Raw genomic sequence first — 24,135 nt, forward strand, 5'->3', positions numbered from 1 at the left:
TTAGCCAGTTTTCTATCCAATTGGCCAAATTTCCCTCTATCCCATGCCTCCTGACTTTCCGCATAAGCCTACCATGGGGAACCTTATCAAATGCCTTACTAAAATCCATGTACACTACATCCACTGCTCTACCCTCATCCACATGCTTTGTCACCTCCTCGAAGAATTCAATAAGACTTGTAAGGCAAGACCTACCCTTCACAAATCCGTGCTGGCTGTCCCTAATCAAGCAGTGTCTTTCCAGATACTCGTAAATCCTATCCCTCAGTACCCTTTCCATTACTTTGCCTACCACAGAAGTAAGACTAACTGGCCTGTAATTCCCGGGGTTATCCCTATTCCCTTTTTTGAACAGGGGCACAACATTCGCTACTCTCCAGTCCCCTGGTACCACCCCAGTTGCCAGTGAAGACGAGAAGATCATTGCCAACGGTACTGCAATTTCCTCTCTTGCTTCCCACATAATCCTAGGATATATCCCGTCAGGCCCGGGGGACTTGTCTATCCTCAAGTTGTTCAAAATGTCCAACACATCTTCCTTCCTAACAGGTATCTCTTCTAGCTTATCAGTCCGTTTCACACTCTCCTCTTCAACAATACGGTCCCTCTCGTTCGTAAATACTGAAGAGAAGTACTTGTTCAAGACCTCTCCTATCTCTTCCGACTCAATACACAGTCTCCCACCACTGTCCTTGATCGGACCTACGCTCGTTCTCGTCATTCTCAGGTTTCTCACATACGCATAGAATGCCTTGGGGTTATCCTTGATCCTATCCGCCAAGGATTTTTCATGCCCTCTCTTAGCTCTCCTAATCCCTTTCTTCAGGTCCCTTCTGGCTATCCTGTATCCCTCCACTGCTCTGTCTGAACCTTGTTTCCTCAACCTTATGTAAGCCTCCTTCTTCCTCTTTACTAGACATTCAACCTCCCTCGTCAACCAAGGCTCCCTCACACGACCATTTCTTTCCTGCCTGATCGGTACATACATATCAAGGACACGTCGTATCTGCTCCTTGAAAAAGTCCCACATTTCCACCACATCCTTCCCTGACAGCCTATGCTCCCAACGTATGCTCCTCAAATCCTGTCTTACAGCATCGTAATTTCCCTTCCCCCAACTGTAAAAACTTCCTTGTTGTGCGCACCTATCTCTCTCCATAACCAAGGTGAAAGTCACAGAATTGTGGTCGCCATCACCAAAATGTTCACCCACTAACAAGCCCACCACTTGTCCCGGTTCGTTACCGAGTACCAAATCCAATATGGCCTCCCCTCTGGTTGGACAGTCTACATACTGCGTTAGAAACGCTTCCTGGACACACTGCATAAACACCGCCCCATCCAATCTACTTGATCTAAAGAGCTTCCAATCAATATTTGGGAAGTTATAGTCAGGTGAGTTAGAACAGAAATTGCTGGAAAATCTCAGCAGGTCTGGCAGCTTCTCAGCAGAGAAAGCAGAGTTGGCATTTCGGATTCAGTGACTCACCTGACTATCTTGTATGGATCACGGGCTCCCACTTTCAGCTTAGCTTGGTCACAGTAGAGAGAAAGATAAGAAACAGTAGTGTGTCAGGTGGTAAGATTATGACCAGAGACAGTTGGAGTGAAGTAGAAGGAGATGTCAGCAGTTCACAAAGTGATTCTTCTATAATTTGACACACCAATGTGGAAATACTGGGGCAGTTAGACAGATTTTTGTAATTAGAGGAAGAACAATGGGAAGATTGATTAAGGCTATTTAGGAAATTGTAGGAAATCTGCATAGGCATACCAAGATGTACAAAATTAGCCATTTAAAGTCCAGTTTGAAAACAATGCTCATGCAGGGAAAGAGACTAGATGATTTGCTTAGCTTGGAAATAGAATAGTAACGCTAATAGAAAATATACATTACAGTTTGGAACAAGCAGGAAGTGAGACAGAAAGCTGTCAGGGCTGTATCTGTTCAATATCAGGACACAGAACATAAAGGCTATTAGGAGCAAGGGTGTTTTTGATTTTTAAATCAGTGAGCAAAAATGGAATGAGGTCCAAATTTGAGCTGAGAAATCCACATCCACGAGGTGTTGGAGAAAAGTTATAGAATCATAGAATCCCTACAATTTGGAAACAGACCATTTGGCCCAACAAATCCGCACAGACCCTCCGAACAGTAACCCATCCAGACCCATTTCCCACCCTACTACTCTATATTTCCCCTGACTAATACACCTAACCTACACATCCCTGAACACTATGGGTAACTTAGCATGGCCAATTCACCTGACCTGCACATCTTTGGACTGTGGGAGGAAACCGGAGCACCTGGACGACACAGGGAGAATATCCAAACTCCACACAGATAGTTGTCCACTTTCAGACGTTTAGCTTGTAACACCAGCACTTTGTCTCGTGTTTGAAATGTTCTAATTGTAGCATGTTGGTCTGCCCACTCTTTCATCTTGGCCTAGGAAATTTTTAAACTCTCCTCTGCTACTTTACATGCTCCTAAGTCTCTTTGGAAACATGAATACATATTGTAACATTGAGGATTCTTCTTTTTTGCTTTTATAAACCTCTCCTTAATCAATTTTAATGGACCTCACTTCTCATGACCATAAATCAATTTGCATGGACTCCTAAGATGCTTGTTCTTTTCTCTTTCTCTTCTCTCTGAAATGTAAATTCTAATTTTCTGATCTCTATCACCTGCTTGTTAAATTCCTTTTCTATCCTAAGCTACCTGAACTATAATTGAATCCTTGCTAAAACGAGTGATTCACCCACTTGGTGTACCTTGTCCCATCCACTTGGTGTACCTTGTCCGACCTGTATTTCAACCTGTCTCAGATGTTTTGCCAAAATTTTAACTACCTCTGTTTTCATGGCCATGGCAAGCAATTGCACCTATAATCTATTTGCTAATTCCAGCAACTTGGCTTTTGTTAATTCCTGTAACTCTATCAGGGGTACCTATTCTAACTGCAAGATGGTTTTAGCTGCTTCCAATGCCATCTTATTTTAGTATGAGTAACTTGAGATCTGTCCTTTTATCCATTACCACATACTAGTCCACATCCATTCTTGCATTGCCCTCATTCAAAAGATCTTAGAACATAAGCAGCCAAGCTTTTATGATTTAACTGGGAAGAGTGCGCCAGTAATTGTGCCCCACTGTTTCAGAAGCTATTCCAAGATATTTAAAAGTGCAGTTAATGTCTAATTTGCCAGACTGACTGCTATTCAGGGTAAAAGCAATTCACATCAGGTTTTGTTGTTAAAAGAAAATAATGATTTATTGTAGCACACAACTTTAACGAGGGGCAAGGAAAAGGAAGGATTTCTGATCTACTACTATATGACTAAAACTATTCTTTCAAAAACCTCAAAATGTGCACTTGTTCATGACTAAGACCGATAAAAGACAGACTTTTGGCACAGAAACAACAGGTGAGAAAAAAAATAGGCAGGCTAAAGGAAATTCTGAAGACAAAAGTCCAAATCTCAAGGGTGGGTTAAATTGTCTTATACAGTTCCTCTTGATTTTTAGCACTGATGATGACACACTGCTGTCTGGCTCAATGAGGTCATGTGCTGGAAATCAAATCCATTTATTTATGGAGTCATCACAAATGTGAAAATTTGATTAAACCATTAAAACCGCCCAATTTCACTTAATTATCTAGTTTGGTTTAAAAGAATATGCACACCTGGTTGTTTTTATTGTCAATGTGTAACTGCTTATTGTAATCCAACAGCAAGAAAGGAACATGAGTTGGTAACTTGTACGCCCATAACTTATATTTCACTCTTTTTTAAAATTACCAAGTACATTCAAAATTACCAAATACATTCAAAACTGACAAAATTGAGACAGGACAAGGATATTGGGGGAGGAAAAAGAGAGAAACAAAACCAGGGAGAAAAAGTCCAATAGCATCAGTCTGGACCTGGGAGTTGCTTCCTTTTTGTTTCTTTTCAGTTTGTTGATTGATGAGACAAGGTTATTTACATACTAATGCTATCTTACCTTCACTGTTTGAAAATTTGTCCCTTTCAGTGTCTCTAAGGTCGTTTGCTCTTTTCCTTTTCACCAACCAATTTGCAGAGAGATCAGTTTACAGGGAAATGATGAGAACTAATACTGGCAGCATTTCAGTTACCTCTCCTCACAGCAGGGGCAGAGAAAGAGAGATTAAGGTGCTTTCTCTTTTCAGGCCAGATGTTGCTCCTGTAATGTCCATATATAAGGCTATAGCCACTTGCCTGAAAACTGATTAAGTCGCTGTGACAATGGTGGGTCCTTGTGAGCCCACAACAACTGGCCAATTGAAAAATCAATTAAAGACTGTGTGTGCAAAAATGCCCTGAACATATGTGCATACACACAGTACACACAAGGAACCAATGTCATAGAGTCATACAACACAGAGACAGGCCCTTGGGCTCAAACTGGCCTGTGCTGACCAAAATGTCCATCTATGCTAACCCCATTTCCCTGCACTTGGCCCATATCCTTCTAAACCATTCCTAGCCATGGATTTATGCAGATGCCTTTTAACCATGTATTTGTCCGAATGTTCTCCCCTACTCCTTGAAAAAGAACAACACTGTCACTATAACTCACAACTTGTTTTTAAAATTGCTACATCTTTTTTCCACTTTTTCCTTACTGATTGCAATATATTTTCCCATGTTTTAGTCCACAGTCCAAAAAAAAATGGTCTTTACATCTTCCTTCACTTCAATTGTTGATCCAATGGACCTGTTCTTTTTAGAATTCTTATGCTTTGAGCTTTTTTTAAATTTTTTTCTGTCTTTTTCCCCACACTAAAGGAGGGAGAGAGGGGTAGAGGTGTCTGCTTTCAGTTCAAAGCTTATCGAGGTTTCTATTTCCCTTGTACTTGCATCTTTGATTGGCCTTATGTTTGGTACAATCAGAGGGCACTCAGCAGGTGGTATTTCCTTAATCCAAAAACTCTGCCATTCAGTCTCCAATTATCTGCCTCACTGTTTTGAAAAGCAACATTATCTGGAGCAGCTAAATGTGATTTTTTTTCAGCATATAGCACTTAATGCCCATCCCCAATTGCCCTGGAGAGCGGTGAGTTCCCTTGTCAAACCACTGCAGTCTGTCTGATGTAGGTACTTTGAGACATACAATAATATAAGGCAAAGTACTAGCATAGATAGAATATTGGCTGACTGGCAGAAGGCAGAGAGTGGGGATAAAGGGGTCTTTTACAGGAAGGCAGTCGGTGACTAGTGGAGTTCCGCAGGACTCCATGTTGGGACCATAACTACTCACGTTATGCATTAACGATCTGAACAAAGGAACTGAGGGCATTGCTGCTACATTTGCAGATGCCACGCAGATAGGTGGAGGGGTAGGTAGTGTTGAGGAAGTAGGGAGGCTTAGAACAACTTGGATAGGCTCGGAGAGTGGCCAAAGAAGTCACAGATAGAGTACAGTGTGGGAAAGTGTGAGGTTTTGTACTTTGATGGGAAGAATAGAGGTGCAGACTACTTTCTAAGTGGGGGAAGGCTTTGGAAATCTGATGCACAAAGGGACTTGGGAGCCCTAGTTCAGGATTCTCTAAAGGTTAACATTACAGGTTCAGTTGGCAGTTTGAAAGGCAAATGCAACATTAGCCTTAATTTCAAGAGCAGGGATGTACTGCTGAGGCTGTATAATGCACTGGTCAGACCAGGTTCGGAATATTGTGAGCAGTATTGGGGCCCTGTATCTAGGGAAGGATGTGCTGGCCTTGGAGAGGGATAGTAGAATGATGCTGGGAATGAGGGGCTTGTCGTATGAGGAGGGGTTGAGGACTCTGGGTCTGTACTCGATGGGGTTGAGATGGATGATGGGGGGGATCTGATTGAAACTTACAGAATACTGAGAGGCCTGGATAGAGTGGACATGGAGAAGATGTTTCCACTTGGAGGAGAGACTGGGACCCAAGGGCGCAGCCTCAGAGTGAAGGGACGACCCTTTAGAGCTCTGATGAGGGGGAGTTTCTTCAATAGGATGGTGGTTAATCTGTGAAACTCTGCTGCAGAAAGCTGTCGAGGCCAAGTCATGAGTATATTTAAGACAGAGATAGACAGGTTTTTGATCAAGGGGAATTAACTATTACAGGGAGAAGACAGGAGAATGGAATTGAGAAACGTAGCAGCCACAATGGAATGGCAGAGGGCAAAATGTCCTCACACTGTTCCTACATCTTATGGTCTTATAGTTCCACACAGGATGATATATTTCCAAGTCAGGAAAGTGAATGGCTTGGCCTGGACGGGAACTTGCAGGTGGTGGTGCATCTGCTGTCCTTGTCCTTCTATGTGATAGAAGTTGCAGGTTTGGAAGGTCATATAAAAGCACCTCTGATGAGTTGCTTAGTGTGCATTTTGTAGGTGGTATGCACTGCTGCTATTGTGCTTCAGAGGTGGAGGGAGAGAATATTAAAGATGTTGGATGTGGTACCAATCAAGCAGACTGCTTTGACCTGGATAGTGTTGAGCTTAGAGTTTTGCTGGATCTGCATCCATCCAGGCAAGTGGGAATATTCTCTCACATTCTTAACTTGAGCCTGGTAAATAGGCTTTAGGGAGAGAGGAGATGAGTTACTCACAGCTTGGCTAGGGGAGCAGCAAGTTCTGGAGCACCAGTCTTCAATGCTATTGCCAGAATGCTATGGCCCACATTCCTGATGAAGAGCTTATGCTTGAAACATCGACTCTCCTGCTCCTCGGATGCTGCCTGACCTACTGTACTTTTCCAGCACTACACTTTTTGACTCTGATCTCCAGCATCTGCAGTCCTCATTTTCTCCTATTGCCAGAATGTTGTCTAGGACTGAAGCATTTGCAATATCCGGTGCCTTCAGTTGTTTTAATATTAAGTGGAGTGAATCGAATTGGTTGTAGTCAGGCATCCATGGCCGGGAACTCAGGAGCAGGCTGGGATTAATCATTCACTCAGCACTTTCGGCTGAAGGTGAAAGCAAGAGCTTAATCATTGTCTTTTGAGCAGGGCTACCAAGATTGAGGAAGTGTATTATGGAACCGCCTCCTCCTGTTAGTTGTTTAAATATCTACCACCATTTATGACTCCTGCTTGTATTTTCTGTGTATGACAACCTTGGAAATAACATGAACCTGTCATTATATTTTTTGTTGTAGCCACCAGTCCGGGATGAATCTAAAATGGAAGAATCCGAGCAATCCACTTCTACTGATGCGTCACAGAATCTCTGCTCAGCTGATTCTTTTGGTTTTGATTCTTTCACTGCATCCTTCCCAGAAGGTTGCAATCTATCTATAGGTATGTCATACTTACAAAGTATTTGTCGCACAGATACAGACAGTTTAACCTAACAGGTCCAGATTGCTGTTTAGACTCCACATAAGTGTCCTCCAATCTTGTTCATGTAACCCGATCAGCATTAAGATGATCGTATTGAAACACGCAAGATTCTGAGGGACAGGGTAGATGTTGAGAAGATGTTTCCACTAGTGGGTGGACCTCAAACTAGGGGACATAGTTACAGAATAAGGGAACACTCATTTAAAACTGAGATCTGAAGGAAGTTCTTCTCTCAGAGGGTAGTGGAGGCTAGATCACTCAAAAGTACTTAGAGGAGGTGGATAGATTTTTGAAATATTGAGGAGTTGAAGGCAATGAGCAGCTGACACAAAAGAGTCAAAAAGTGTGGTGCTGGAAAAGGCAGCATCCAAAGAACAGGAGCGTCAACATTTCGAGCATAAACTCTTCATCAGCAATGTCAGAAAAGCTTATGCTCAAAACATCGACTCTCCTGCTCCTCGAATGCTGCCTGACCGGCTGTGCTTTTCCAGCGCCACACTCTCGACATCTGCAGTCCTCGCTTTCTCTTGGCACTAAAGAAGAGTTGACTCCTGGGGCAGTTGGAAAAGGATTGGAGTCAATTGTTAAGAAAGTAATAGCCGAACATTTGGAAAATGACTGTCTAATCAACCAGAGTCAGCATGGCTTCATGAAAGAGAAATCATGTCTGACTAATTTATTAGAGATTTTTGAGGAAGTATCAAGCAGAGTGAACAGAGGGGATCCAGTAGATGCACTGTATTTGAATTTCCAGAAAGTATTTGACAAGTACCTCACAAAAGGTTATGTCATAAGAACCTACAGTGTTGGAGGTAGTATATTGGCATGGATAGAGAATTGGCTCATGGGCAGGAAACAGCGAATGGGAATAAGGGGTTCTTTTTCAGGCTGGCAACCCATGTACAGTGAGATCCACAGTAATCAGTGCTGGACCTCCACTGTTTACAATATATATTAATGACTTGGAGGAAGGAAGTGAATGTACTGTAGCTAAATTTGCAGGTGACAGAAGAATAGGTGGAAAGGCAGATTGTGAGAAGGAGACAGTTTACAGAGAGATATTGATAGTTAAGTAATTGACATTTTGGGCAAAAACTCTTCATCAGGAAACGTCGATTTTCCTGCTCCTCAGATGCTGCCTGACCTGCTAAGCTTTTCCAGCACCACTCTAATCTTGTCCCTGGGACTCTACTCACTAGAGCTTTGAAGAATGAGAGATGACTTCACTGAAACATATAAGATTCCTAAGAAGCTTGACAGGGTAAATGCTGAGAGGATGTTTCCCCATATGGGAGAGTCTAGGACCAGGGGGCATAGTCTCAGAATAAAAGGGCACCAATTTAAGACTGAGATGAGGGGGAATTTCTTCTCTGAGTTGAGAGTCGTTGGAGTCTTGCCACAGAGAGCCAGCATCCTTGTGTCCATTTAAGGACAAGATAGATTCTTGATCAGTCAGGAAATCCAGGGTCACTATTTACACTCCACATAAGCCTCCTCCAGTCTTTTTCATGTAACCCCGATCAACATTAGGGTGATTGATCCTAGGGGGAAAGGGCAGGAAAGTGGATATGAGGAATGTCAGATCAGCTGTGATCCTATTGAATCATAGAGCAGGCTTGAGGGATCAAATGGCCCTATTTTGTGTGATTTTATGGTCTTACAATAGTCATAACCTTATTAAATGGAAAGGCAGGCTTGAGGGGCTGAATGGCCTACTCTTGCTCTGATTACTTATATTTGTTATGTTCTTGTATGCTTCTGTTATTTTCTCCCTTAAGTGCTTATCTAGCTTTCCCTTAAATGCATCTGTGCTATTCACCTGAAGAAGAGTTATACTGGACTCAAAGTGTTTTTTTTTCTCTTATTTATTTCTTTTGGGGTAAAGTAACAAAATTAATGCACTCAGTAAGTCTCTAAGAATGCAAATTGGGATATCCAACTTGTCCTTATGCAGCATCTTTTTTTGATGCAGAAATTATCTCACAGCACTACACTAGAATCTTACAGGGATGACTAAAAGGTTCTCTAAAGAAGCACAGTGGGCCAAAGTGGAAGAATGCAGAGATTTCAGAGGGTTGTATGACTGGAGAAGATCGCCCAGCTATCCCTTAGGTCTGACTGCAGAGAAATTTGAAGACGAATAATGCTAAATTGAATGTTGTTTTCCCCAACCCCGCCAATTGTAGTAAGAGTACAAGGTGCTGGGCGAGAGAGACCTGAGAGTTAGTGCATGGATAGCAATGTTTTAGGTGAACTGAAGTTTATGGAGGGATGTAAAAAGCTGTTAAGTGTACAAGTGTTGGTGATTATTTAGTCATTTTAAAGCCCAACTAATTTGCATCTTGTATGGATATGAGTTGCATTAGCTGTAATAACAACAGATTAGAACCCTAGAGTATAGAATGACAGGAGGGTGGCTAAATGGCCTACTCTTGCTCTGATTATTTATATTTGTTATGTTCTTGTATGCTTCTGTTATTTTCTCCCTTAAGTGCTTATCTAGCTTTCCCTTAAATGCATCTGTGCTACTCACCTGGACTCAAAGCGTTAACTGTTTTTCTTTCCACAGATGTTGTCAGACCTACCAAGTTTCTCCAGCACTTTGTTCTTATTTCAGATTTTCAGCATCTGCAGTATTTTGCTGTTGCGTTTTGTGGTCACTTTCACATTCTAATCCCACTCCGGATTGTAATGGTACAAGAATCACAGCATTGTACGGTACAGAATAGGCCCTTTCGTCCATCGAGTCTGTACTATCAAAGCTACACTAAATCTACACTAGTCCCTCTCTCCTGCACTAGGCCCTTTGGCTTGAACATTGTGACATTTCAAGTGCTCATCCAAGTACCTTTCAAAGGTTATGAGATTACCTGCCTCAACTCCCCTCCCAGGCAGTGCATTCTGGACCCCCACCACCCTCTGGATGAAAAATATTTTCATCAAAGCTCCTCCAAACCTCCTGCCTTTCGCCTCAAAATTATGTTGACCCTTTGACCCCTTGTTTTTGACCCTTTGACTAAGGGGAACAGTTGCTTTCTATCCACCCTGTCCATCCCCTTCATAATCTTTATACAGCTTTAGCAGGTCATCCCTCAACCTTTCTGTTGCAAAGAAAACATATTCATAGCAGAATTGCACCTTCCCTGGAAACGTCCTGTGAACCTCATGTGCACTCGCTCCAGTGCAATCACAGCCTTCTTCCGATAGTGCGGAGACCAGAACTGCACACAGTACTCCAGCTGTGGTCTAACCAAAGTTCTGTACAACTGCAACATAATCTCCCTGCTCTTATAATCTATGCCATGACTGATAAAAGCATGTGTCCCATATGCTGCCTTACCTACCCTATTAAACGTATGTGTCCCATGTGCCCTCCTAATGACCCTGTTGACCTGTCCTGCTACTTTTGGGGATCTATGAACAAACATCCTAAGATCCCTCTGTTCCTCTGAGCGTCCTGGTATCCTGCCTGAAATCACTCCATGAAGGCCGGTATCAAAGTTACTCTTTATTTACACGTGCATTGTACACGACATGAACCCAGCTAGCTCAGAGCTGGCTCCTAGAGTGAGCAGAACCTCTGACATTCCTATTTACATCTGTCAGCCAGGACTCTGATTGGACCAGGTTAATAGCCCCAATTAGGGAACTCATATTCTACCTGGCTGACCTTGTTCCAGTCACTACATTGCCATTCTTTGAGTACTCCCTTGTCATACACTCATACATACTGAAAACAGACACTTCGGCCCAAATCGTCCATACCGACCAAGTTCCCTCAACTGAACTAGTCCCATTTCCCTGTATTTGGCCCTTATCCCTCTAAACCTTTCCTATCTGTGTACCTGTCCAAATGTCTTCCAAATGTTGCAATTGTAACCACTTCTACCACTTCTTCTGGCAGCTCGTTCCATACATGCACCACCCTCTTTATGAAAAATATTGCCCCGTGGATCCCTTAAAAATTTTTCCCCTCTCACCTTAAACCTCTACCCTTTCGTTTTGGACTCCCCTACCCTGGGAAAATACTTTGACTATTCACCTCCTTATGATTTTAAAAATCTCTATATGATCACCCCTCAGTCTCCTGTGCTCCAGTGAAAAAAAGTCCCAGCCTATCCAGCTTCTCCTTATAACTCAAACATTCCACTCTCACTAACATCCTTGTGAATCTGTTTTTGCACCATTTCTAGTTTAATAACATCCATCCTCTAGCAGGGTGACCAGAATTGTACATGGTGCTCCAAATGTGGCCTTATGATATCTTGTACAGCTGTAACATGACGTCTGATTCCTGTACTCCGTGCTCTGATCGATGAAGGCAAGCATGCCAAACACCTTCTTTACCACCTTGTCTACTCGTGATGCCACTTTCATTCCTTGCCTTTCCAAATGAATGTAAATCCTGTTGCTCAGAATCCCCTCCAACAACGTACCCTCCAACAACAACTTAGGTTCACTGGTCTGTAGTTCCCTCACTCTTCCTTGTAGCGTTCTTAAATCATAGTGCAACATTAACCACCCTCCAGTCTTCTGGCACCTCACCCATAGCTATCAATGATACAAATGTCTCTGCTAGGGGCCCACCAATTTCTTCCCCAGCTCCCCACAATGTCCTGGGATACACTTGATCAGGTCCAGGGAATTTTTCTACTTTTATGCTGTTATGGACCAGACCAGACCCCCTCGCAATTGTTTAAGAATGTAGCCTAGATCCGAACTTTATCTTACTTTAAAGGTAGATGCAAAGTGTGATTCAGCTGGTCAAACTACTCAACGTTAAGCAAAAGACAATTTATTTAAATACTGTAGTTAAAATACAAAAAAAAGAGGAATTTAGAATAACTTACTAGTGTAAAACTTAACCAAACAATAGATGTAGTACCTTTTACTAATTTCCAATATAGTAACATCCCATATACACACCTCTTGGCAAAAAGGTTAATTCAGACACAGATTCTTCATACAGTCCTCCAATCCAGCAGGGAACACGTCAAGAGAAATTTCAGAGAAAGTCACTGTTAGGAATCATTCACTGAAGCTTGCAACCCTTCTAGCACCCAAACAGTTTCTACTGCAACCGCTAAAAAACTAGAAAGCCTGATCTGGGAGAACTAGCCACTCACCTTCCATTGTTACAATTGTTTTAAGAATGTCTTAAAGGCCTCCTCTGATTGTTGACTTAGGCCATCTCCAGTATACACTTTGGCACCTCTGCCTTTACAACCTTTCTTCAAAAGAAATCCAGGACACTATAACCTTTTTAAAGTAACAGCATCATCCCAATGCATTTTAAGACCTCGAGCACCTCCTCTTTGGTAATGTAGAGTCTTTTCAAGACATCACTGATTGTTGCCCTGAGTTCCCTAGTTTCCATGTCTTTCTCCACAATAAAAATTGATGGGAAATATTTGTTTCTCACCCATCTCCTGTGGTTTCACACAAGGACAGCCACGTTGGTCTTAAAGGGACCCCATCCTCTCCCTAGTTACTCTTTCACCCTTAATATATTTGTAGAATCTCTCTGGATTCTCCTTTACTCTATCTTGTGTCTCGTTTTTGCCTTCCTAATTTCCCTCTTAAGTGTACTCCTAAAACCCTTACATTGATTGTAGAAAACAAACCTGCCATCTCAGCGAGCAAACCTAAAACCTGAACCCTTATATTCCTCAAGGGATTCACTTGATTCCACCTGTCACTGATCTACCCATCTGACCAACCCACCTCTATCCTTCTGTAACCTAACAGCTTCCTCCTCACTGTCAACCACCCAGTTAATCTTTGTGTTATCTGCAAACTTATCATGCCACCGCCCACGTTTTCACCCCCATTATTTATGAATAACACAAACAATAAGGGACCCAGTACTGATCCCTATAATATGCCATTGCACACCAGTCATGTGGACGGCACGGTGGCACAGTGGTTAGCACTGCTGCCTCACAGCGCCGGAGACCCGGGTTCAATTCCCGCCTCAGGCGACTGACTGTGTGGAGTTTGCACATTCTCCCCGTGTCTGCGTGGGTTTCCTCCGGGTGCTCCGGTTTCCTCCCACAGTCCAAAGATGTGCAGGTCAGGTGAATTGGCCATACTAAATTGCCCGTAGTGTTAGGTAAGGGGTTGATGTTGATGTAGATGTAGGGGTATGGGTGGGTACGCTTCGGCGGGGCGGTGTGGACTTGTTGGGCCGAAGGGCCTGTTTCCACACTGTAAGTAATCTAATCTAATCTAATCACACAGACAGCATTTTACCATAACCCTCTGTTTCCTATCACTTAGACAGTTTTGGATCCAAGTTGCCAAGTTACCTTGGTCCCATGTGCTTTTACCTTCTTTAATAGTTTCCCATATGGAACCTTGTCAAAGACTTTGCTGAAAGCCATATAAACTATACCAAACAAAACTGCACAACCCTCATATACACATTTGGTCACCTCTGAAAATTTCAACTAGATTTATTAGACATGACCTACCTCTGATAAAGCCGTGCTGATTATGCTGATCAAAACTTGCCTGTCCCGGTGGAGAGTAATTTTCTCCTTGCAAATTTTCTCCACTAGTTTCCCTAACACTGACATGAGACTCAGTGGTCTGTAATTCCTTGGTTGATCGTTAACATCTTTCTTGAAAAGTGGAACCACATTAGCTGCCCTTCAATCCTCTGGCACATCCCCTGTGGCCAGAGAGGATTTAAAAATTTGAGTCAGGGCCACTTACATTTCCTCCCTCGATTTCTACAACATCCTGGAATACAGCTCATCTGGACCTAGGCATTTGACAACTTTTAAGTCTGCCAAAATCTCTAATACCTCCTCATGTCTTATATCAATCCAAATTCTTTCTGAATTTTGTACCTATGTTCTCCTGCTGGTTGAAGACAGATGTGAAGTATTCATTTAATACTCTGCCAATGTCCTCTGGCTTCAAGCAGAGATTTTCCCCTTGGTTCCTAATGGCCCCTTCTCTTTCCCTGGTTATCCTTGTCCCCCTAATATACTTCGAGAAGACTTTGGGATTCTCCCTAATCTCGCCCACCGGTGTTTTCTCATATCCCTCTTTTTTTTTCTCCAAATTGCTTTCTTGAGCTCCCCACTGGAATTTTTACACTCCACTCGGGCCTCCATTGGTTTGCTCACTTTGTACCTGTTATGCACCTCTCTTTTTTCCTTCCTATCCAGTCTGGAATATTCCTAGCCATCCAGGATTCTCTGGGCTTGTTGCTCGTATATTTCACCCTAAAGTGAACATGTTGGGCCTGTACTCTTCCCCTATTTCCTTTCTGAACACCCCCCACTGTTTTGCTGTAGATTTACCCACAAGTTTACCTTGGCCAGATCCTGCCTTGTTTTCATAAAATCTGCTTTCCCTCAATCCAATTTTTGGGCACCATCTTTCTCCTTTCCCACAATAAACTGAAAATTACGGTGTTGTCACTTGCGCTACAATGTTTCCCCATTGCTACCTCAAATACCTGTCCGGCTTCATTCCCTAGAATTGGATCTGCACTTGTTAGACAATCTCTCTGATAAAAAACACATTTCAAGAAGTCTGCCCCCTCTAAACTCTTTTTACTAGGATTATCACAGATAATATTGGGGAAGTTGAAATTGCCTGACATAATTACCCTGTTATTGTTTTTGCACATCTCAGTGAATTGTCTACATATCTGCTCCTCTCTTGCCTGCTGACTGTTTGGGACCTATAATATATTCCAAACAGTGTGACTGTCCACTTTTTATTGCTAAGTGCTACCCATAAAGCCTCATTTGATGACTCTTCCAAGATATCATCCAACCTTACTCCAGCAACTGGCTCCTTAATTAGTAATGTGACACCATCTCCTCTTTTACACCCTCCTCTAACTTGCCTGAAGACCCTATTCCCTGGAATGCTGAATTGCCAGTCCTGTCCCTCCCTCAACCATATCTCTGTGATGGCAACAACCTCAGAATTCCACGTGACAATCCACACCCTTAACCTATTACAAATAATACTCCGAGCATTAAAGTCCAGGCCATTCAGACGCCCCTTACTCCCTTGAGACTCAACTTGTCTGAATTCCGTCTGCCTAGGTTCTTTTTGTAAGATACACTCAATCACTATTCAACTAGCGCATGGTGTCCCCCTTTGCCTGCCAAACTTGTTTAACTACCCAACAGCACTAGCAAACCCTCCTGCAAGGATGTTGCTCCTACTGGACAAGTCAGACCCTAGAATGAAAGCTGACTTGATAGATTTTATTTTAGTTAATGTGTGATCATTCATTGAAACTTGGTCACACAGGCTGCAGAGTTTGTTTAACAACAAAGGTTTCTTGCACAGAAGATGGGGTAAGAAGGGGATAGAGCTGTCTTGTGGTGCAGTGGTAGTGTCCTTACTTCTGGGCCAGGATGCCCAGGTTCAAGTCCCACTCGCTCCAGACACCTCTGACCAGGTTGATTAAAAAGCTCTATTAATCTCTCAGTCTCCACCTTACTCCCAGTCAACAATACTGGGGTACCTTTCTCATCTTCAAGAGAATTTTGACATACATCTGATCCACTAGAACAGAATGGAACTTAGTTTAACATTTCATCTGAAGTTGACACCTTCCTCATCATTTCAGCTCTCAAACATTACTTGACAAGAATTATGCCCTCTGTCTTCAAACCTCCAGTTAATATGGAGGTTTTCCATCCCTTCTTCACTCACCTCCCACTGTTTGCTTGTATGTTTGAGAAGTGGAAGTTGGCAAGCTTGGTTATGTTGTGCATATGTCAGAAACTCATCTCAGAGTCAAACACAACACCAAGGTTCCAGGTGGTCTGCTTCACGATCATGCAGGTTCCAGGGATGAAGACCATAGTCAGAGAATGGAGTTTCTCGTGGACACCAAAAACAATGCCTTCAGACAACAAATTTAGCTCTTCTACTTTCATCAATAATTGCTGTCAACTGTGTATTTTAGGTGGGCTGTTCACTGTATTTCAGATAGATATCAGGGCTGTTGCAAATAATCACCAAGGACAATGATCACATTGGATTTTATTCTATGATTTGCACAGATATGTCGGAGTTACCAAAATTGGATTTCTCCATCTTTGGGATGATTCAAGATGGCACCAACAGTCCCATGAGGAGTGAAAAACTACCTATGCTGCCTCATCTGGCTGATCTGGTCTCTTACAGCATACAGAAAGTAGTTTACTTTGCAAAGGCCATCCCTGGATTCAGGTATTTATTTTCCCCAAAGATGTTTTGTAAAGTTCATGACTACAGTAAACGTTAACTGTGAATTTTAGATCTGAGGGCAAGGGACCAAGGAGAGCTATTGCAGCCACTGTCTGTATAAGAATGTTTGATTTCAACTTGTCTAGTTTTCTAGCAACTGAAGCCCACAAAATATGTACATTAGAGCATATAAACAGCAAAGTCAGTATTTTTATTTCCACTAAGTTAGGTTGAGTTTGTACCACGGACAAATTTGCATGCTGATTCATTTCTGCCACAAAATTACTGTTGTCAGGATCTTGTTTGTTAAATAAAGCTGTTCTGTGTAGTTATACTATCCAAAGTGCAAATGTGTAATAGTTTTTTACCAACCATATATTTTTTGCTCTAATCTATATTATGAATTTTAATTTGGAAGTTGAAGAGGCTTATCGAGTCATACAGTGGGGAAAACAGACCCTTTGGTCCAAATGGTCCATGCCAACCAAGTTTCCCAAACTAAACTAGCCCTACTTGCCTACATTTGGCCCATAGCTCTCTCAGCCTTTGCTATTCACGTATCTGTCCAAATGTCTTTTAAATGTTGTACCTGCATCGACCACTTCCTCTGGCTAGAGTCATAGTCAGCAAGTCATACAGCACGGAAACAGAGCCATCGGTTAAACTCATCTGTGCCAACCAAACCTCCCGCTCTGACTAGGTCGCATTTTCCAGCATTTGATCCATATCATTCTAAACCTTTCCTGTTCATATACCTGTCAGTTGCTTTTTAATGTCGTAATTGTACCTGCATCCATCACTTCCTCTGGCAGCTCGTTGCATACATGCATCACCTTCTGCATGAAAAAGTTACCCGTCAATCTTTTTTCAGTCTTTCTCCTCTCACCCTAAACCTATGCTCTCTATTTTTGAACTCCCCCACCCTAGGAAAAAGACCTTGTCAATTTACCCTATCCATGCCCCTCATCATTTTATAAACCTCTCTAAGGTCATCCTTCAGTCTCCCATGCTCCAGAGAAAAAAATCCCAGCCTACTTAGTCCCTCCCTCCAGTCCCAGCAACAAACCCTCCAATCCCAGCAACATTCTTGTAAATCTCTTCTGCACCCTTTCAAGTTTAACAACATCCTTCCTATGGAAGTTTGACCAGAATTGTACACAGTATTCCAAACGTGGCCTCACTGATATCCTCTACAACAATATACTCAATGTTATTACCAATGAAACAAGCGTGCCAAACGCCGCCTTCACTATCCTGTCTACCTGCGACTCCACTTTCAAGGAGCTATGAACATACACTCCAAGGTCTCTTTGTTCAGCAACACTCTCCAGGACCTTACCATTAAGTGTATAAGTCCTGTCATAATTTGCCTTTCCAAAATGCAGCCCCTCACATTTATCTAAATCAAACTTCATCTGCCACTCCTTGGGCCCATTGGCCCATCTGATCAAGGTTCTGTTGTACTCTGAGATAATCTTCTTCACCGTCCACTACACCACTTATTTCGGTGTCACCTGAAAACTTACTAACTGTACCTCTTATGTTCACATTCAAATCATTTATATAAATGACGAAAAGCAGTGGACCCAGCACTGATCCTTGTGTACACGACTGGTGACAGGCCTCCAGTCTGAAAAACAACCCTCCACTACCATCCTGTCTTCTACCTTCCTGTCAATTTTTGTGTCCAATTGGCTAGCTCCCCTCGATCCCGTGTTATCGAAGCTTACTAACCAGTCAACCATGCAGAACCTTATTGACCACTTTGCTGAAGTCCATCTAGACAACATCTACAGCTCTGCCTTCATCAATCTTCTTGGTCACCTTTTCAGAAAACTCAAGTTATTGAGTAATGATTTCCCACCCAGAGAGCCAAGCTGACTATCTCTAATCAGTCCTTGCCTTTCCAAATACATGTAAATCCTGTCCCTCAGGTTCCCTCCAACAACTTACCCACTACTGACGTAAGGCTCACTGGTCGATAGTTCTCTGGTTTTTTCTTACAACCTTTCTTAAAAAATGGCACTACATTAGCCAACCTCCAGACTTCCAGCACCTCACCTATCAATGATACAAATATCTCAGCAAGGGGCCCAGCAATCTCTTCCCTAGCTTCCCACAAAGTTCCAGGAAACACCTGATCAGATCACAGGGATTTATCTTCCTTTATGTATTTGAAGACTACCAGCATCTTCTCTTCGGTAATATGAATACTTTTGAAGACATTATTTATTTCACCAAGTTCCCTAGCTTCCATGTCCTTCTCCACAGTAAATACAGACGCAAAATATTTTCTTTTGTATCTCGCGCATCTTTTGTGGTTCCACACATGACCATGTTGATCCTTAGAGTGCCCAATTCTCTCCCTAGTTACTCTCTTGCACTTAATGTATTTATTGAGTCTCTTTGGATACTCTTTAACTCTATTTGCCAAAGCTATCTCATGTCCATTTTTTGCCTCCTGATTTCCCCTCTTAAGTATACTCCGACTGTGCTTATACTCTTCTAGGGATTCACTCTATCCCACCTAATACATGCCTCCTTTTTCTTGACCAGAGCCTAAATTTCTCGAGTCATCCAGCATTCCCTACACTGACCAACCCTGCCCTTCACACCAACAGGACCATATTGTCTCTGAACTCTCGTTATCTCGTTCTTAAAGGCCTCCCACTTCCCAACCATCCTTTTACCTGCAAATAGCCTCCTCCAATCAATTTTTGAAAGTTCCTGTATAACACCGTGAAAACTGGCAATTCATTCCATATACGAACCACCTCTGTGTGGAAAAAGTTGCCCCTCAAATCCCTTTTAAATCATTCCCTTCTCACCTTAAAAATATGCCCTCTAGTTTTGAACTCCCCTACCTCATGCAATCATATTCACCTTATCTATGTCTATCTTGATTTTAAGACTTAGAGTCATAGAGTCCGTACAGCATGGAAACAGATCCTTCGGTCCAACTCGTCCATGCCAACCGGATATCCTAAATTAATCTAGTCCTAATTACCACCACTTGGCCCATATCCCTCCAAACCCTTCCTATTCATATACTTATCCAGATGCCTTTCAAATGTTGTAATTGTACCAGCCTCCACCACTTCCTCTGGCAGCTCATTCCATACTCGCACCACCCTTTGCATGAAAAAGTTGTCCCTTAGGTCCCTTTTTAAATCTGTTCCCTCTCACCCTAAACCTATGCCCTCTAGTTCTGGACTCCCCCACCCCAGGGAAAAGGCCTTGTCTATTTACCCTATCCATGCCCCTCATGATTTGATAAACCTCTCAGCCTCCAACCCTCCAGGGAAACAGCTCAAGCCCTTCAATCCTGGCAACATCCTTGTAAATCTTTCCTGAACCCTTTCAAGTTTCATAACATCCTTCCTATAGCAGGGATTCCAAAACTGCACACAATATTCCAAAAGTGGCCTAATCAATGTCCCGTACAGCCACAGCATGACCTTCCAACCCCTATACTCAATGCTCTGTCCAATAAAGGAAAGCATACTGAATGCCTTCTTCACTGTCCTATCTATCTAAGACTCCACTCCCAAGGTCTTTTTGTTCAGCCACATTCCTGAGGACCTTACCATTAAGTGTATAAATCCTGCCCTGAGTTGCCTTTGCAAAATATAGTACCTCACATTTATCTAGATTAGTCTATCTGGCACTCCTCGGTCCCTGGCCCATCCGGTCCAGATCCTGTTGTAATCTGAGGTAACCTTCTTCACTGTCCACTACCCCTCCAATTTTGGTGTCATCTGCAAACTTACTAACTGTACCTCTTATGCTCGCATCCAAATCATTTATGTAAATGATGAAAAGTAGAGGACCCAGCACCGATCCTTGTGGCACTCCACTGGTCACAGTCTGAAAAGCAGCCCTTCACTACCACCTTTGAGCCAGTTCTGTATCCAAATGGCTAATTCTCCCTGTATTCCATGTGATCTAACCTTGCTAACCATGGGAAACCTTGTCAAACGTCTTAAAGGGGCAGGGTTGGCTTGTTCGTTAAGAATGTAATTAAATCTATGGCACTGAATGACATAGGGTCAGATATGTGGAGTCTGTGTGGGTGGAGTTGAGGAACCACAAAAGCAAAAAAAAACATAATGGGAGTTTTGTACAGACCACCTAACAGTGGTCAGGACCAGAGGCACAAGATAGACCAGGAAATAGTTAGGGCATATCAGAAAGGTAAGGTCACGGTGATCATGGGAGACTTCAATGTGCAGGTGGACTGGGTAAATAATGTTCTGGTGGATCCAAAGAAAGGGAATTCATGGAATGCTTACAGGATAGCTTTTTGGAGCAGCTTGTGATGGAGCCCACAAGGGAGCAGGCTATTCTGGATTTAGTTTTATGTAAAGAGCCAAACTTTATAAACGATCTTCAAGTAAGGGAACACTTAGGAGGCAGCGATCATAATATGGTAGAGTTCAGTCAGCAGTTTGAAAGAGAGAAGGCAAAATTGGATGTAATGGTGTTACAGTTAAATAAAGGTAATTACAGGGGCATGAGAGAGGAACTGACAAAAATCGACTGGAAGCAGAGCCTAACGGGGAAGACAGTAGAGCAACAATGGCAGGAGTTTCTGGGTGTAATTGAGGTCACAGTACAGAGTTTCATCCCAAAGAAAAGAAAGATTATCTGGGGTGGAGGGGGGAGGAATTCGACAACCATGGATGACAAAGGAAGTCAGGAAATGTGCCAAAGAGAAAGAGAGAGCCTGTAAAGTGGCCAAGAGCACTGGGAAATCAGAAGATTGGGAAGACTACAAAAACAGAGGATAACAAAGAGAGAGAGGATCAAGTAGGCTTGCCAGTAATATTGGAAATGATAGTAAAAGTTTCTTTCAATACATAAGAAACAAACGAGAGGCAAAAGTAGACATTGGGCCACTCCAAGTTGATGTTGGAAGGCTAGTGATGGGAGATAAGGAAATAGCTGAAGAACGTAATAAGTACTTTGTGTCAGGCTTCACAGTGGGAGAAAGGAGTAATATCCCAACAATTAAGGAGAGTCAGGGGGCTGAGTTGAGTATGGTGGCCATTACTAAAGAGAAAGTGCTAGAAAAGCTAAAAGGTCTAAAAATTGATAAATCTACTGGCTCTGATCCTAGAGTTCTGAGAGAAGTGGCTGAGGAAATAGCGAAGGCATTGGTTGTGATCTTTCAAAAGTCACTGGAGTCACGGAAAGTCCCAGATGATTAGAAAATCACTGTTGTAACCCCCTTGTTCAAGAAAAGATCAAGACAAAAGATGGAAAATTATAGGCCAATTAGCCTAACCTCAGTTGTAGGTAAAATTCTAGAATCTATCGTTAAGGATGATATTTCTAAATTCTTGGAAGAGTAGGGTCAGATTAGAACAAGTCAGCATGGATTTAGTAAGGGGAGGTCATGCCTGACAAACCTGTTAGAATTCTTTGAAGAGGCAACAAGTAGGTTAGACCAGGGAAACCCAATGGATGTAGTCTATCTAGACTTCCAAAAGGCCTTTGATAAGGTGCCTCACGGGAGGCTGCTGAGTAAGTGAGGGCCCATGGTGTTCGAGGTGAGCTACCGGCATGGATTGTGGATTGGCTGTCTGACAGAAGGCAAAGAGTTGGGATAAAAGGTTATTTTTCGGAATGGCAGCCAGTGACAAGTGGTGTCCCGCAGGGTTCAGTGTTGGGGCCGCAGCTGTTCACTTTATATATTAATGATCTGGATGAAGGGACTGGGGGCATTCTGGCGAAGTTCACTGATGATATGAAGTTAGGTGGACAGGCAGATAGTTCTGAGGAGGTGGGGAGGCTGCAGAAAAATTTAGACAGTTTAGGAGAGTGGTCCAAGGAATGGCTGATGAAATTTAATGTGAGCAAATGTGAGGTCTTGCACTTTGGAAAAAAGAATGCAGACATGGACTATTTTCTAAAAGGTGAGAGAACTCACAAAGCTGAAGTACAAAGGGATCTGGGACTGCTAGTTCAGAATTCTCGAAAAGTTGACTTGCAGATTGAGTCCGTGATTAAGAAAGTGAATGTAATGTTGTCATTTATCTCAAGAGGGTTGGAATATAAAAGCAACAATGTGCTACTGAGACTTTATAAAGCTCTGGTTAGGCTCCATTTAGAATACTGTGTCCAATTTTGGGCCCCACACGTCAGGAAGGACACACTGGCACTGGAGCGTGTCCAGCGGAGATTCACACAGATGATCCCTAGAATGGTAGGCCTGACATATGATGAACGGCTGAGGATCCTGGGATTGTATATATTAGCATTTAGAAGGTTGAGGGGAGATCTCATAGAAACCTACAAGATAATGCATGGCTTAGAAAGGGTAGACACTGGGAAGTTGTTTCCATTCGGTGGGGAGACTAGGACCCATGGGTACAGCCTTAGAATTAGAGGGGGTCAATTTAGAATGGAAATGAGGAGACATTTCTTCAGCCAGAGTGTGGTAGACCTGTGGAATTCATTGCCACAGAGTGTAGTGGAGGCCGGGACGTTAAATGTCGTCAAGGTAGAGATTGATAATTCCTTGCGAGATCAAGAATTTAAGGGCTACGGGGAGAGTGTGGGTAAGTGGAGTTGAAATGACATCAGCCATGATTAAATGGTACGTAGAACATAGAACATTCCAGCGCAGTCCAGGCCCTTCAGCCCTTGATGTTGCGCCAACTTGTCATACCAATCTGAAGCCCATTTAAACCTACACTATTGCATGTATGTCCATATGCTTGTCCAATGATGACTCAAATGTACTTAAACTTGGCAAATCTACTACCGTTGCAGGCAAAGCATTCCATACCCTCACTACTCTCTGAGTAAAGAAACTACCTCTGACTTCTGTCCTATATCTATCACCCCTCAATTTAAAGCTATGTTCCCTCGTGCTCACCGTCACCATACTTGGAAAAAGGCTCTCCCTGTCCACCCTATCTAACCCTCTGATTATCTTGTATGTCTCTATTAAGTCACCTCTCAACCTTCTTCTCTCTAACAAAAACAGCTTCAAGTCCCTCAGCCTTTCCTCGTAAGACCTTCCCTCCATACCAGGCAACGTGCTAGTAAATCTCCTCTGCACCCTTTCCAAAGCTTCCACATCCGTCTTATAATGCGGTGACCAGAACTGTACACAGTACTCCAAGTGCGGCCGCACCAGAGTTTTGTACAGCTGTAGCATAACCTCATGGTTCCGGAACTCGATCCCTCTATTAATAAAAGCTAAAACACTGTATGACTTCTTAACAACCCTGTCAACCTGGGTGGCAACATTCAAGGATCTGTGTACCTGGACACCGAGATCTCTCTGCTCATCTACACTACCAAGAATCATACCATTAGCCCAGTATTTTGCATTCTGGTTACTCTGACCAAAGTGAATCATCTCACATTTGTCCGCATTAAACTCCATTTGCCACCTCTCAGCCCAGCTCTGCAGCTTATCTATGTCTCTCTGTAACCTACAACATCCTTTGTCACTATCCACATCTCCACCGACCTTAATGTCGTCTGCAAATTTACTAACCCACGCTTCTACGCCCTCATGCAGGTCGTTTATAAAAATGACGAACAGCAGTGGACCCAACACC

General features: G+C 42.8%; 1 protein-coding gene across 5 annotated transcripts in view; it reads left to right on the forward strand.

The window, feature by feature from the left end:
- Nucleotides 1-24,135, forward strand: part of vdrb (vitamin D receptor b) — a 319,754-nt gene that overhangs the window by 237,245 nt on the left and 58,374 nt on the right. For all 5 annotated transcript variants that reach the window (XM_072567382.1, XM_072567385.1, XM_072567383.1 and 2 more), the window contains 2 exons: nucleotides 7,165-7,306; nucleotides 16,393-16,561. In XM_072567382.1, coding sequence (XP_072423483.1) covers nucleotides 7,165-7,306; nucleotides 16,393-16,561 — 311 coding nt within the window. The remainder of the gene's footprint in view (nucleotides 1-7,164; nucleotides 7,307-16,392; nucleotides 16,562-24,135) is intronic.

This window comes from Chiloscyllium punctatum, chromosome X, assembly GCF_047496795.1.
Source record: "Chiloscyllium punctatum isolate Juve2018m chromosome X, sChiPun1.3, whole genome shotgun sequence".
NCBI lineage: Eukaryota > Metazoa > Chordata > Chondrichthyes > Orectolobiformes > Hemiscylliidae > Chiloscyllium > Chiloscyllium punctatum.